This window comes from Phaethon aethereus (genome assembly GCF_964289735.1).
Source record: "Phaethon aethereus genome assembly, chromosome: 1".
NCBI lineage: Eukaryota > Metazoa > Chordata > Aves > Phaethontiformes > Phaethontidae > Phaethon > Phaethon aethereus.
Window position 1 is genome coordinate 63,108,009 of NC_138575.1, and position 16,319 is coordinate 63,124,327.

Consider the following 16,319-nt stretch of genomic DNA (forward strand, 5'->3'; position numbering starts at 1 on the left):
TTCTAAATTACTTATAAAGTAAAAGCTATTCTATCTAACACAGGAGAAAATAAAATATCTCCATTAGTAAACAGACTGCTATACTGGCTAGAATGTATCATCAGAATAGAAGCTGTGTTTCAGGAAAGTAGTGATCCCCAGATCAATATGCCCTGAGGAATGTTTAATTTTCTAGAAAAAAATGGAATTATTTCTTAGTGAGGAAGAGCACTTCACTGTCTAACAGTAAGTCTAAAAAATTGCTATCAAAAACCTCTCTTGAATCTATTCTGTTTTCCTGCCTTTTCGAAATACCACTTCAAAACAAGAACTAGAAGAAAGAAGTGAAGTGCATCAGAAACTTAGGCTAGTCAGGCGGAATAAGGGTAGGAGTTCAGAATGTCTCCATGGAAAGAAACAGGATTAACAGTTGTGTAGAGGACACCACAATTCTCGGCTACCCTGAAAGCCAAAAGTTGCATCTTCTACTGCATGCTGCTCTCACGACCAAGGGAGGCGTGGTGGAACCTATGAGGAAGCAAGCAGTGAGGAGAGAAACGAGGGTTTGAAGCTCAGGCGGTGGAGAAGTGATGAAAGAGTGGATTCCTTCTGTTATTTAGGAAGAAAAAAGCAGAAGTATGTGAACCCATCTGTAGTACTGTAAAAGTCAAAAATAAAGAATATCAGAGCTTTGATAATTTGTCTTCCCACATTCTTCTATAAGGCTGGTGAAATAAGTGATACATGGGCTATGAGTTGCAGCAGGACAGGTCAAGCTACATGTAGAACGGTGCCACTATTCAATGACCTTTGAAATGCAGAGGGAAGAATAAAAGAGACCAGAATATTTAAATACAGTACCTCCAGCACAAATGTGTATTAGAATGCTTAAAATATTGGTATTACCTGAACTAAACTAACTTGCCTCAAAGCCCCCCATGCTTCTGCCATTATGCTACATTAGAAGAAATCCTTTCCAAGGATTAATCAGCTTAGCTAACCACACACCATTTAAAACTGCGCAGAGCAGAGCATTAGCCGTTCATAGAGGATACAGACAACTAAGTGTGTCCTTTCTGCCTGGCAAGCACCATATAGTTCAAGGTGGATCTGAACACTGAGAATGGACCTGGGCCAACATGATCTCAATTGTTATTTTCAATGATGAAGCATAGCTAGCACCTCAGCATGCAACTTTCACTTGAGTGGAAAGAGACAGGGGCAAAATGAAGTGTTCTGAAAGAGCTTTTATGGAAATCGTGCATTGTTTGTGACATGTATTTGGTCTCTGGAGCTGCAGTCTTGTTTAATCCTCTACTTTTGAATGCCATCTTCCAAAACCAAAGGGTAACAAGTACAAATTGTATCTATAAAACAGCATCACAACTTTATTCTCAATAGCTAAGTATTGAAATGCAAGCATACATTATAAATAGAAAAACAGCTGGCTTGGAGCACATTGCAAGCCACTAGCACAGTTGAGGGATTTGAATGACATCATAACCCGTGAGAGCATGTTGCTGGCCAGCTGGTGTTATTTATAATATACTCATAATTGAGGAAAACTAAAAAGGCAAAAGTTAGGTATTGCAGAACTAACAAAGTTGAATTCTCTCTTTCCCAGTGTCATTTAAATTGTTATCAAGAGTAATTATGATGATTACTACTAAAAAGGAGCAAAATAACTTTATAACTAAAACAGCACCTTTAGGATAAATGTCATGGAAGCCCACCAAACTAGGCTATTTGTGTTACTATATTCATAGCACTGGGAATTCTAGGAAATTATATGACTTCTCCTGTGTGGTTGCTAAAAGATCACAAAGCTATTTTGCTCTATTTACAAGTAGTGCTCAACAATTCCGTTATTTTTAGCAAACTACAAACTGCTATTTTAGGGTTAATAGCACAGAGAGTCGGAGGTTTTAATTGTTACTCAGCATATTGGCGTGCCAAGTTTAATAACGTAAAGATGCATTAAGAAAAAAGTAGATAACCGACTGCCTGTCTTTCTGTACTATGTAAATAAAATCCTTGCGCCTCTATGCATAAATAAAATATGTACATATATACAAAGGTATGCATATATACAAACAATGCCCTTAGGTATGTAAGTTTTTATGTATTTGAAGTGCAGACACGCACATAAATACAAAAGCACACATAGCTATCTGAAAGTTAACCAGAATACATTCTTATTTTTCATGGCAGCATAAGCTTTTTTGTCTGCTAACCCCTCAGTCACTAATTCACATTCTTTTAAAGGGAAAAAAATATGCTTCTGTGCTCTAGTTTTAAAATGCAAAGGTATGATGTTATTTGTCACCATGCCCAAAAAAGTCCTTACTCGGTAACTTTGCCAGAAGAGGGAGAGAGAGAGAAGGCAAATGCTCCCCCAGCTGTTTCCTGTCTACAGTGTCTGTGTAATGTAGATAAATGTGAGGATTTTCTCTAAATCCCTCTTCTGTTTGCTAAATCTCACTGTCACTGCTAAAATCAGAGCAGATAGAGCCTGCGCAATGGAATAAAGTCCTCAATATTGAAATGTGACATTGCTCTCAACATCTCACATCTCTCTGGATTTCTTTTTTCTCATCATTACTGCTAACAAATTGATTTCCAGACTTTGCACTTTTAAGAAGCAATGGAAAAAATCAACAGTCTTTCAACACAGTTAGTTAAGTGCTGCTTTTGTGATTTCTTGAAGGTAAATCTTTATTACTATTTCAAATAATTTTTTAGTTTTATTTTACTGTGTATTGTCTGCTTCTGGTTTGAAGAGTATTGTGCACTTTTCAATAACATTATTTTAGAAGTGAGAATTATTTACAAATTGCTGAACATGCAATTTTGTGTGATCTGGAAAATGGCTGTATGTAATAGTTGCAATTACATAGATAACTGTAAGGGTAAACTATTGCAGTTACATGTCTTAAATGTCACTTCTACTTAGAGAACTTTGCAATATTTCAGTTATGTTATTATTAAAGGGTCCACTTACATCATGTTCTATATTGTTAATTAATGCTTCTGAAAACAAGAACTTCTAGCTGTTTTCTGCAGGTGCAGGGTTTTATAGGGAAAAAAGGTATTATTCACATGTTAAGTTTCTGCAGTTTTCTTGTACACAATTATAGAAAAACTGTTCATGCTTTCACAGGGAAACTTTTAAGGGACGTTGTCACTGCAGCAATTTTCTGGCAGCATTGTAGTATTTACTTGTTTTTTGCTTTCATAAATTAAAAGTAAATGTGAAGTTCAGTTTGTTTTCTATGTTAGAAACCAGCTGCGACTCTTGCTGACCTTGCATATTTGTATAGCTTAAGCAATTGTACATAAAGAAAATGGAAATTCCTTTACATGTTCATCTCCAAGTTTTCCCTTGTAGGGAGGGTTGTTTCAGGAAAGTTTGCATGTGAAGTTTCATGTTATGACCCTATAATTTCTACATGTTAATATAAACTGTCTTTAAGTGAATTTGGCTTCAGTAGGTGCATTGACCTCTGTTTCTGTCAATTGGCCCTAGTTCAACTTTCCATTATCAGCAAATTTATATCCTTCAAGAACTTTTTTTCTTTAATATTTTGCAAGGACACTTATGCAGTTGACAGAATTCTGTTTTAATTGTTTAGGACCTGATTTTTTTTTTTAGAGTGTCTTACACTTAAAATGCACTTATCTCATTCCTTAATGTGATTTGAAAGAGCAGGTCTGTAATTGCAATAGATGAAACCATTCTCTTAATGTATAACTGGGCATCCCTCCTAATATACTTGAAAGATGAAGATGATTTTTTTCAAGTATTGAGTAAGGCACTAAGAGACATAAAAGTAATGTGCTGATTCCTCAGCTGCTGCATCCTGCCAAGCTTCCTTGGAATCAATGGAACATATTGATTTAGGTTAGGATGTAGCCCAGATTCTTTAATCAAAGTTAACAGTATTTAAACCTTGATCCATTCCAGAGTATATATGCTTTGTTTATATAATAATTACTAGTTAATACTATTATTACATACTAATTACATACTTCTACTATGGCTTGGTAATCAGGTCCAACCTGTATGTAGCAAAATATAATTTCAAAGACAAATCTTGATTTTTTTTCTGTAACACATGCTATCTATAAAAATATTGCTCCCTTCAAGATATTTATAATTATTGTAGATGTTCTTATATGTTATTAAAATGACCAAGCTTGTGAAGAATTCTTATGCACAACTTGTGCCAACTGATAGTTTGTTAGACAAAGAGGTTTTATACAGAAGAATTAAGAAGCAAAAAGAGATGTAGACTGTTCATATATGACATTCCTCTGTGGTGCCACTCTTCTGAACTGCTAAAAGAGGAATGCAGCAGAAGCTGGTTATTTTACTGAAAAAAGAGGAAATTCCAGCTGTGAAAATATGGTCAGTCATTCTATGCAACTAAAAGAAGTACTTAACCAGGCTCATCTTGAACCTGTATTCAATTTCCAAATGTAATTAGATGCTTCAATAAACCCCACCCACATGCCAATGCATTTTCTTTTAAACTCTCAACTTTCTAGTCAAATTGGGGACATTGCAAGCACTTTGCCTGTTTGCAAAGAACCTGAAGCAATATTGGATTACAACTTTGTATTTTCTAAAGAATATTCCCTTCAGACATAAATGGGAGCTTTGATTTTATCACAAACATATTGAATCAACTAATGTTATGTTTAATTAAAATGATGAAGTAAAGTTGAAGTTTAAAACTATGTTTTGGAATTAGTTTTGATGAAACAGCACTTAATTTAACAAATAATTGATTGAGCCCTAGAAACATGTGAGTCTGTTTTCTTTTCCCCAAAGTTTTTCTTGTTTGAAAATTCCTGACTGTTTTTAAATTTGGAGATAAAGTTAGAAATTCTCTGTGGTTTATACTGTGCAGCCTTTTGGCTTCCACTAAAGGAAAAACAGTAGATAATCTGTTTTGTTGTAGTTCAGTGCTGATATTTATCTAAAAATGCAACCCAGCTGAAAACTCTTGAAAAATACAAAATTGTTAAATGTCTAAGATTTATGTTTATTTCTGGCCCACTTGTTATACATGAACAAATTGTTAAATACATAATGTTCTTGTATTTGTAATGTCTATGAGCCTTCTGAGGTGGTGTGCTAAACATCTTTCTTGCTTTACCTCCTCAGAACTGGGAACCATCTTAAACTGCAGGTGCATCACATTTATCTTAGAAATGCAAAATTATGGCAAGGGAAAAAACAAATTGATGTTAAGATATGGATTCATTACAGGAAACAATGCCTTGTGTTATCACCATTCATTTATAATCTGATCTTGCTCCACCTGCCATTGAAGTCATGTCCAAGCATTAAAGCTTATTGGTTTTTGCATGGCAAACTCAGCTAAAAACTCTTGTGAATAGGAAAATAATTATTCTTGCTTTTTATGATATATCATGAGATTTAGATTTGTTCATTGTTTTCACAGTAGGAATACCAGGAAAAAAAGGGAGATAAATTCTGACTTGCTTATAGATTTGTCTCTTATTCAGCTTTAGCTTCAGTTGAAATAAGGGACTCGGCCAGCAAGGTGCTAAGATCCCTTGCCAAGAAAATAAGAATTCTTAAAAATTGACTAGAGGAGGCTCAATACCCCACTAGATCAAATCCCACAAGAGCAGATAAGAGATAATTTAAACAGTTTTTAAAGTTTTTCAAAAGTTCAGTGAAAAAATAAGACTAAACAGTCCCTGAAACCCTGAAAGAAACTTTAGGGAATATTAATCATTTTACCCTAATTACTTTGTACTAGTATGTTAATACAAAGCAGTTTTGAGTCACAGTTAACTGTATGTGCAAGAAAGGTTTGTAACTTCTTACCTGATTGCAATACTAATGCTAACCTTAAAAGAGAATGAAATTAAATGCAGATTTACACCTTTCAAGCTAGTATTTTTGAAAAGTGATCTCAATCAGTTCAGAATATGCATTAAGCACATTCTTCACTGTCCTGCTACTAAATATAAATAGTTTTTCCTAGTTTAAAAAAAAAAAAAATGCTATCTTCTTTGATTTGTTGTGTAAGATCTTTGGTTGATATAAATTGTTATAAAAGGAAGTGGATAAATGGAACGGTGCAAATTTACACCTGTTGAGGATTGGCTTTTCAACAATCGTAAGTCCAGGAAAAAGATAGTTTGTAACTATATGTAAATGAGAAAAGAATATTAACCTCTGTGTATACCTCATAGTCAAACCCAACTAAGAGGATATAATGGAGGTTAATGTGGGTATAGTGTTTCTGTCACGGAAAAATACAAATCCTTTAGACTCCCATTAGTGTTCCTCTTAATTTCTCAAATGCTTCCAAATGTTAACTTGCTTGTAACAGAGGACTGTAAGAGTCATTGAATGCAGTCCCCTACTATGGAAGGTCCCAGATCAACTCTTCTGCAACTTTGGCAAGCTCTACCTTGAAAATTCTTTTGGTTTGTCCTGGTATTTCCCTGTTTAAGGTGGCTGGAGAACCATGGAGTACTAATTATGAACCCTTTTTGTACTGGGCCAAATTTCCTTCTACCCAGTTTACAGCCATTTACTCTTGTGCCAGTGTTATTCTTTAAAATAGCTCTTCTCTGTCATACGCCACCTCTATCTCCCACAGTACATTGGCAGGCAACTGTCATATTCCCTCTTAGCCTATCTGATCTCAGAAAAAACAGTTCAAGGTTGTCTGGTCTTCCTTACTCTAAGCATTCTGGGCTCCCTTTTGCCTGTCTATTGCACTCTTCCATATCCTCGTCTTGCAGGAGCAACCATAAATCATAGTTACTAAAAGGTTCTGTAACTACAAGTGAATGTGAACCAAGAATATTTACCAGAGGAAGTAATTGGTTTACAAAATACATGGACTAGAATATGCAGACAGTTGCAAAATTATGGTGAGGCATTTCCTGATACTGTGTTTATTATCTGACAAATTACAGTACATATGCATACTCAACTCACAAGGGTGCAGGAGTCATTTTCTTTATGACTCTGTTGGGAAATTCTGACGCTGCTTTTGCTTCTTTGGCAGGTGAAGATGCACACTGTGTCCTACATTCATTTCTTCTACCTTGGCCTGTGTTTGCTTACCTTAACCAGTTCTGCTGCTGCTGGCCCAGAAACACTCTGTGGTGCTGAGCTGGTTGATGCTCTTCAGTTTGTGTGTGGAGACAGAGGCTTTTACTTCAGTAAGTTAACCCTTTTTTTCATTCAACTGCTAAACTTTTCCATGCAATCCATTGGAGTTTGCAACCATTCTAAGCAAGCTTAGAAATGATCAAACCAGGATGCCGAGTATGACTAGTATCCTCTATCTTGGAGATGCTCAAGTCTTCAGTGACCATGAAGTCTCAGTAAACAATAGAGCTCTGCCTGTATTCAGCCTCTCTGAGTTTCTGAGAAATTTTCCTTTTGAGACATGTTATTGTTTATAACCACTTTCCAGCTGCTGCTATTCCACCTGCTATATTACCACATTCTGCTGACCAGCCACTGACATTAAATGAATGAAAGCACATGGTAGACCCAAGATATTCATGAGGCAGAACTGCATGTACCTGCTATGTCAGAGTTTAAGTACACATTGTCTCATATTAAAAACACACTAAGCTTCAACATCTGGTTTGGAAAAAAGAAAAGCTGGAAGGCAGCAAGCAGAAAGTTACCACATCCAAGTATCCACATGCTTCGTCAGTTAAATACAGGTGAAGGAAAATTGGTGAGATAATAAAGACTAACACCAGTAGAGACAACAGACAAAATTATCCAGTAGTATGGATACTCAAATAACTTTTTGGAGCAAGACCTACACTTTGGAACTGAACATCACAATATTCTTCCTTTTCTGTGTTTTAGATTGTGCAAAGCTGGAGTAGTTAAATACGTAACTCTTTTATCTTAGTACCTTCTTACAAGTGCTGTCAAGGTCAGGAAATATACAACCGGTAAATGACAGAAATCTATTTCTAATTTTCAGATATTTGCCACTCAAATAACATGAAGTTAATTAAACTCTTAGCTAGGAATATTAATTTTGAATTCGTTCATTAATATATTTATCCAAACCATGCAAGAATTTGTGCATTTAGAGCCTCTGAAGCCAGTGTTTACTTTTAATAATAATATGTGCTTTTTTGAAGTTCTTCTCTGAAGTTACCCCTCCTTCAGGGCCTCAGTTACCTTTCCAAACAAGAATATAACTAAGAAAAGAAAATATGGGGTGGTTAGGCTATAAAGACAAGAAATTTACTGAAGGTTTTTTTTTTTTTCTATTTATTTTTATATTCTTTGTGAGGTCTAGCTTTTTTTTCTTTTTAATAGTCTTCATTTTATCCTAATAATTCTTGCCTTCTAAGCTACCACTTTTGTTTTTCTGATCTTACCCACCCCATTCCTATTATTTCTATTCATGGAGTTATTGCTTTCAATATTTTTCTCCTTGTTTGCAATAAAAATAGAATTAGGGAAATCCAGATTCTTGCACATTTAATTTACAGAAAATCCTGATTTCCTCACCATACAAGCTGCAGATATTTTCACTTTTTTCTTGGAACTTTCTATTAAAGTTTACCTTTGAAACTGGCAGTATTAGTTTCAAATATGCAAAGTAATTCACTAAACAACCCTTCTTGTCTGTATTTAACACTTTAGCTATCGTCAATGAACATCTGTTCTAGGGTGCTGTTTATCTTAGTATTCTGGTGCTAAACACAATATTAAAAATACTGGAATCTCTCATAAAGGAACTTACATTCTTCTACCAACTCTTTATGTGTTCATCTGACAGCAAAATCTGTTACATTTATCAGCAGTTGAGTTACACTTAAGGGGTTATTTGAGTGTCCTACAAATACTTTCTCTGTGTGGTTGGAAGAGACGTAAGGGAAGACTTTCATCTCCCCCTGTTGTTTCTGCACCAGAAAACAATGAGACAATATACTGCATCCTTAGAACAGCATAGCAATTTTTTTTACTGTGCATGTATGTCAGGCATTTTCCCAGTCATCCCTCTCCTGGAAAAATGTTTGCTGCTTGTTCTGAGAACTATCAGCCTTGATTACCACAAGAGCGGCTGCTACTGCCAAGCAATCAGACTCACTGTTACGTGTAGTCTTTGTGCCCCTCAAGGTAAAAGGACATGTGAAATGCTAATCGTCAGCAATAACGCTCTTTGTTTTCAATCATCTCAGTTATTCCAAGGTTGCACAATCTGTTCCAAATCTCTCCATTCCCTAAGCTAGATCATCCTTACTTTAAAATACCAGGATGGGTTTCTGAAGTTTTAGAGGAGATCTTTACCCTTGCAATCTCAAGTTTTATCTGCTGTCAGTAAAGATTTTCTCGCTGGTTCTCTTACATTCTGAGTTTTCACTTGAAATTAATGTAACTTTTGACACCATAAAGGTCTACCTTGTTTCGTATGGAAGACAATGGAAGGTTTTTCCAATGAATGACCGCCCTGTTTTAGGAAAGTCTTGCACTGTTGTAATCAACAGACTGCAATTGCAACATTCAACAGGAATTTTATGAAGTTGCTAAGTGGCCATTGGATGCTAAGTAATGTGTGTCCTCTACCTGACCACTGATTCATGAGGCAGCAGTTTAATCTGTTTTAGCCTTCTCTCTCTTATTTGTTAGTGTTTAATCTAAAATATAGAACTATAGAAAAGTAAGTCCAGTAACACTGGTAAAACAACGTACTACAGAATGCAGCATATTATTGGAAGTTAAAAATGTTGCTCCATTTCATGGGACTTTTTAAGAATACTATATCATTTGCAGAAGTAAAAATCCAGTCAACTTTTTTTTTTTATTATGAAGAGGATGTCAATTTAAATTGTATTTTAAGCCTTCTATTCTCATATTCTGGTTCCTTTATATAAAGTATAATCAATGGTAATGTTTTCCTTTAACTTGCACAGGAAATAGCTATGAGGGAAGGTTTTTATTCCATCATTCTGTATTTCACTAGAGACTCCAAATATAAAGAATACCTTTTGGCTGAGGTGGAATTCCTGGTTCAGATTCAAGGTCAAATCTTCTGACTATTCCTTGGGAGTTGTGGGTGGAAATGAAGATAGAAATAATTGAGTTACTTTCTGTTGAAACTGTGCTTCACAACCACAAGGCTATACCTATGGCTAGGACAGGAAGAAAAAAATTAACTTTATATAGTCTACTCTGCCCAACTTCCTAGCTATAAAAGGAAATTCTTTACAGCTTCTGAAGAGATGCCCCAGCTGCTTACCACACACACAAAGTATTGACTTCAAGAGGAAGTCAAATGTGGTTTCTACCACTCCCTTTCTTCATGAGGTAGACTGGCAAGGAGCATTTTCTAAAGTTTTTTTTAGGGGAGGTCACTGCACAAATCCCAAAATAGAGCATGTGCTTTTTCCCTTGGTCACATTTAACCCTAGCCAGCAGTGGATATTTCTTGGACAGCTTTTTCCTCTCCCATGATTCACCAGTGAAAAGCAGTTTGTTGCCACCTTTTATCTAGCAAGACCTCTCTAGTAGAACTTCTGCCACTCAAGTTTCTCTGTGCTGGTTTATGTTAGGGGAAGCCAACGAAGAGCCTGGCCACAGCTACACAAATGGCTAAACTTAGACACAACTCTTCTCAATGTTTTTCTAGTCTCAAAAATTCTGGATTCAGCAGTCATGAAGCAAAGTAGGATGGCTGCCATGTTCATTAGAATTTTAATGCCTAGAAAGGTCTATCATGCCATTGCTATTACAAAACAATGCTGAGGACTGATAGTGTCAGAAAAACTGAAAGGACAAATTACAGGAAACTTACAGAATTGATAGCCCAGGACGGGGGAAATTTTGCTTAGAATCATAGAATCTTTGGGTTGGAAAGGACCTGTAAAGGTCATCTAGTCCAACCCCCTGCAATGAGCAGGGACATCTTTAAGTAAATCAGGTTGCTCAGAGCCCCGTCTAACCTGACCTGGAATGTTTCCAGGGATGGGGCATCTACCACCTCTCTGGGCAACCTGTGCCAGGGTTTCACCACCCTCGATGTAAAAAATTTCTTCCTTATGTCTAGTCTAAATCTACCCTCTTAGTTTAAAAACATTACCCCTTTTCCTATTGATACAGGTCCCCATCTTTCTCAGAAGCCCCCTTTTAGTACTGGAAAGCTGCAATAAGGTCTCCCCAGAGCCTTCTCTTCTCCAGGATGAACAACCCCAACTCCCTCAGCCTGTCTTCATAGGAGAGGTGTTCCATTCCCCTGACCATTTTTGTGGCCCTCCTCTGGACCTACTCCAACAGGTCCATGTTTCCTCTGTGCTGGGGGCTCCAGAGCTGGACATAGTACTGCAGGTGGGGTCTCACCAGAGCGGAGTAGAGGGGCAGAATCACCTCCCTCGACCTGCTGGCCACACTGCTTTGGATGCAGCCCAGGATACAGTTGGCCTTCTGGGCTGCAAGTGCACATTGCCGGCTCACGTCCAGCTTTTCATCCACCAGTATCCCTGAGTCCTTCTCGGCAAGGCTGCTCTCAATCTCTTCATCCCCCAGCCTGTACTGATACTGGGGGTTGCCCCGACCCAGGTGGCAGGACCCTGCACTTGCACTTGTTGAGCCCCCTGAGGTTCACATGGACCCATTCCTTGAGCTTGTCCAGGTCCCTCTGGATGGCATCCCATCCCTCAGGTGTGTAAACCGCACCACTCAGCCTGGTGTCATCTGCAGACCTGCTGAGGGTGCACTCAATCCCACTGTCTATGTCATTGATGAGGATACTAACGAGTACTGGTCCCAGTACAGACCCCTGGGGGACACCGCTCGTCACCGATCTCCATCTGGACATCGAACCATTGACCACTACACTCTGGATGCAACCATCCAAGCAATTCCTTGTCCACCCAACAGTCCACCCATCAAATCCACATCTCTCCAATCTAGAGAGAAGGATGTTGTGGGCGACCGTGTCAGAGGCCTTACAGAAGTCCAGATAGACGACAGCATAGTTCTTCCCTTGTCCCCTGATATAGTTACTCCATCATAGAAGGCCACTAGGGTGGACAGGCAGGACTTGCCCTTGGTGAAGCCATGCTGGCTGTCTAGAACCACCTCCCTGCCTTCCATGTGCCTTAGCATAGCTTCTAGGAGGATCTGCTCTATGATCTTCCCAGGCACAGAGGTGAGGCTGACAGGTCTGTAGTTCCCAGGGGCCTCCTTGTTACCCTTTTTAAAAATAGGTGCAATGTTTCCCTTTTTCCAGTCTCCAGGGACTTCACCTGACTGCCAGGACTTTTCAAATATGATGGAGAGTGTCTTGGCAACTACATCAGCCAATTGCCTCAGGACTCTGGGATGCATCTCATCAGATCCCATAGACCTGTGCATGTTCAGGTTCCTCAGGCGGTCTTGAACGTGATTGCTTGAAGAGTCTAGTCTTATCACAAGAATTTACTTTGTAGATTAATCAAAAAAAGAGATTTTTGGTTTTTTCTTCATACAAGTTGAATTTGATGGACAATCATTCATTCTTGCTCATGTTGTTTCCTGAGTACTAGTACTACCATGAGATAGGAAAGACAATGTGCTTTGCTCTAAGAGGCAAATGCTATATTAATTTTTATCTAGTTTCTTCTCCTTTGAAAATATTCCTTTTCCTATAAATGGATACCAGTTTGGCTAACAATATACATGAGCGCCAGTAAAGAAATAGTTTTCTTATTTCCTTAGACACTTTTTGTCCTTCTAATTTCTAAAGCCCAAGTTAGACAGCAATACTTATTTTATACCACGGTAATCAATTTAATGAATTATAAAACCCACTTTTTTCTGTTTAAAAAAAAATGCTTTGGGCTTATGGTGAAACTTCTGAAGCATCACTTCCATAGAAAAGAAGGAGCTGAATTTAGATACCTGACACAATGCTGTTCCTCTAATATTCTTCAGAGAATGGAGAATGATCTATCACATGCTTTCATATGCAAAAGACAGGCTTTTCTGGTATCCAGCGTAATGGTCCCTGTGTCAACTGCTTTGTGGAGAATCATTACAGATTTTTACTATATTTTTTTTCCAGTAAGACAATCAGAGTTTTGCGTTGTCCTTAGGAATATCCTCAGCTGTGCGCAACATAAGACTATTGGTTTATAATCATCAGAAAATCAGGATAAGACAGTGAACATAATTTTGGGTATTCAGAGCTGTCATCAGATCTCATTGCTTTGTAGAACTAAGGTATATATGGAAGAACCGCTGCCTTACACAGGAGGAAGTAAGGGGCATAGCAACAGGCAATTAAGTTTTGCTTCTTCCATTTCCCTCTAGTTAACAGCTTCTTGTTTACTTCAGGAAGTCTGCTTTTAAGAGGTTATTAACATTTCTAGGCCTGTCAAACCTATCAACATAATTACAAGAGATGGCATGGCACTTTAACTACTCCATACCTGTAGGAGCGATGAGTCATTAGCTCCTCTCTGTGTCCCCGATTGAAAGGAGTGTTAATGTTACAAGCCCTGGAGAAGCACGCTGGAAAGCTGCGGTGGACACTCACAGGCTGTGGTGTCAGTGACAGTCTTACAAATCTTTGCAAAGAAATGCTGGTCATCTTGGCTATGTTCACATAGCAAGATCTGAGAGTGTTTTTAAGCTCCTTGGTTTGGCTACGTTCCCCATTCATGTCTAAATCCTGTATCCATGGAAGATCTGAGTGTATTCCTCAGTCTTTATCCCCAGGTTCCTTACTTCTTACAGGAAAGCTAGGTGGCAAAGGAGCTTTAGCCAGGTCTGGAGGGTCAGTGCTCAGGGAACAAGGACTATAGGCACAGTTATTGATATACTTCTACACGAAAAAAGACAGCTCTGGCTTCTGGAATGGTATCACTGTGTAGTCAAATAACTGACACGTACGTTTGGAGTGTGTTCCATTGCCCCTGGTAGTAATCACTGAGGAAGTTCTCTGAAAATAAGCCAGTCTCTGAAAGAATTTTGTCCTTTTTTACCACACTAAGAAAGTCTAGGGAATGTTCATAAAGGCTGTCCTTAGTTTAGTGAGGTTAATCTTCTTAAGTTACTGCTTTAATAACAGAGAGAGAGGTTCTGCCTTCTTTCTCCATGGATCAGACAGTGAGTCTAGGAGGATTTAGCCTCTCAAACACATGAAATTTAGATTCTGCAAACGGGTCTCCTCGACAGCTAGTTCTCAGGTGGCCCAGGATTTAATAATTTTTCAACCTTTTCATTAAGAGGGATTGTAGTAGTAATGATAATTTTAATGAGGTGACTGGAAGCAAACCATTGATCAAAACTTCAGCAAGAAACATTTCTGCAAAAAATCTCCATTACCAAAACCAAATAAGTACAATTTCTCCAGAAGTCCAATTTATATGTGTCCTCATTGAGCTGTCAGATGTTAGAGATGCTTATGCTTTTCATGATTTTTGCCTTTATCTATGCACTAGACCAAGTTTCAGATTTGGTCTCAAATAGCAGAAAGCTGTTATTTGACATTTGATTCCCCAACTGCTATATGTGTATTTAATACATTGTTTAGTCTCATGTTGGATAAAGTCACTAAAAGAAGCACTTGGCAAGATCAGCATTAATTCTTGGCATAGCTGCCCCTTTTACTTTTCCACTGAATCTTAAATACCAAGAAAAACCCTTCACTGACTTCAATTCTGGCATATGCTTTATGCATTTGGTCAAAATCTTTGCATATGGACCTCTTCATTTGTTCTGGTACTAATTATACATTTGCAATATTTGATCAACAGCAGCAGGATTCACAAAGCAAATTATTCAGTTTAGCAGAACCACAAGGTCTCTTAATTAAAACCTTTTGCTTTAACTATTTGAGCATCTAGGGCAATCTGTACAAAGTGCTCATTCAAAGAAGGAAGTTCACACAGCCATTTCTCTAGAGCTTGTTCAGCACTTTAGCTCTTATGCTTGTTTCAAACCCTCTCACATTATTGAAAATCAAATAGAGACTTAAAGCAGTTTTCATTTCAGAGCTTTGTTAAAAAAGGGTGGATCTAAACTTGTTTATTAAACCATATGCAAATGTCAATATTTCCCTACGATACAAGCTTAATTTTTCAAAAATATGACAACAAATGAAAAGGGTAACCAACAGTTAAGTCATTTCTCAGTCTAAAAATCAAGACAAAAGAAATACCACAAATGTATGCTTATTGAAGTATTTATGCTAAATTTATCTCTGGCAATACCCACAGGAACTTCCATGTCAAAAAGAAGAAAAAGCCATTAATTCATACTTTCTTTGTGGTGCATTTAATGCAAAATCACTACTCAAAATATAGCCCAAGTACTGGGTCTAATTGTTAAGTAATGACAGGCATATTTCATGTCTGCATCAGTGAATGAGGTTCTGAGAACAAGAATTCTAACGTATCTGTAAGCTTTGGAGGGGCATAACATATACTGACCAGTGGGTCATTCCACCTTATAGAAAATTTTGCATTGTCACTGTGAGTAAAAGTTTAAAAATTTGGATCCAGATAAATACTGACTACCTATTTCAAGCAAAAGGCTATACTTTAGGCACTGGTTAACACATAACTTTCAGAATAATGGGATAAAATGCTTTTCTTACTGTATCAAAGCAAGAAAAGTCAAATGTTATCTTCTTTTCAGACTTCTTTAAGTATTAGACAAATTGGAGAGGTGAGTTTGCCAATTTTATCTGAGCAACTTTTAGGTTAAATTTCTGATTTCTTCTCCAACGTCAATTTCTGGTAAATTGGTTTAGGGTTCCTTAGAAAACTGTTTTGAATTCCTTTGTAAACTTAAATTCCTACAAAATCAGGCACAAGTCTGAGATACTTGCTCTATTTTCTGATTGAAACCCACGTACAGTCAAATTTAATATGTTTTCAATGTTCTTGCTCTTGCAAGACAGAATGGAAGCTGTTTGTCTACCTCATGTTAAATCTTTTCTAGTGAAACTGGAAGAGATTCCTTTCATCAAAGAAACAATGTAGGGCTCAACTAACTCTCTTATTTTTTTTTTCCCCTGAGTCTACAGTGTACCTGTATATTTCCATTCTTATCTTTGAAATTCATCTGTGATCCCAGTTTTCTCATCTATGCAATATAATTGTTCTAAACTAAGAGAACGCCTCCAGATAGCAGACCCTTATGTGCTTCCTTACGTGCCCACAGAGAGTGGAAGTAGGGAAAGAGCATCCTGTTAGAGCACTTCCATTAGGAAATTATGGCTTACGCCCAAACCTGAAATTATATGAATTTTTTTGATACAGAACTATTTGTTTATAGTGTTTGTGTCTTAGTGTGTTGGGCAGAAATTTACACAAGG

At 37.4% G+C, this 16,319-nt stretch overlaps 1 protein-coding gene across 1 annotated transcript in view; it reads left to right on the top strand.

Moving 5' to 3' along the window:
• Positions 1–2,623: 2,623 nt before the first annotated feature.
• Positions 2,624–16,319, top strand: part of IGF1 (insulin like growth factor 1) — a gene marked incomplete at both ends in the record, with an annotated part of 48,511 nt that continues 34,815 nt past the window's right edge. The window contains 2 exons of the mRNA XM_082012684.1: positions 2,624–2,686; positions 7,041–7,197. Of these exons, the coding sequence (XP_081868810.1) occupies positions 2,624–2,686; positions 7,041–7,197 (220 nt within the window). The remainder of the gene's footprint in view (positions 2,687–7,040; positions 7,198–16,319) is intronic.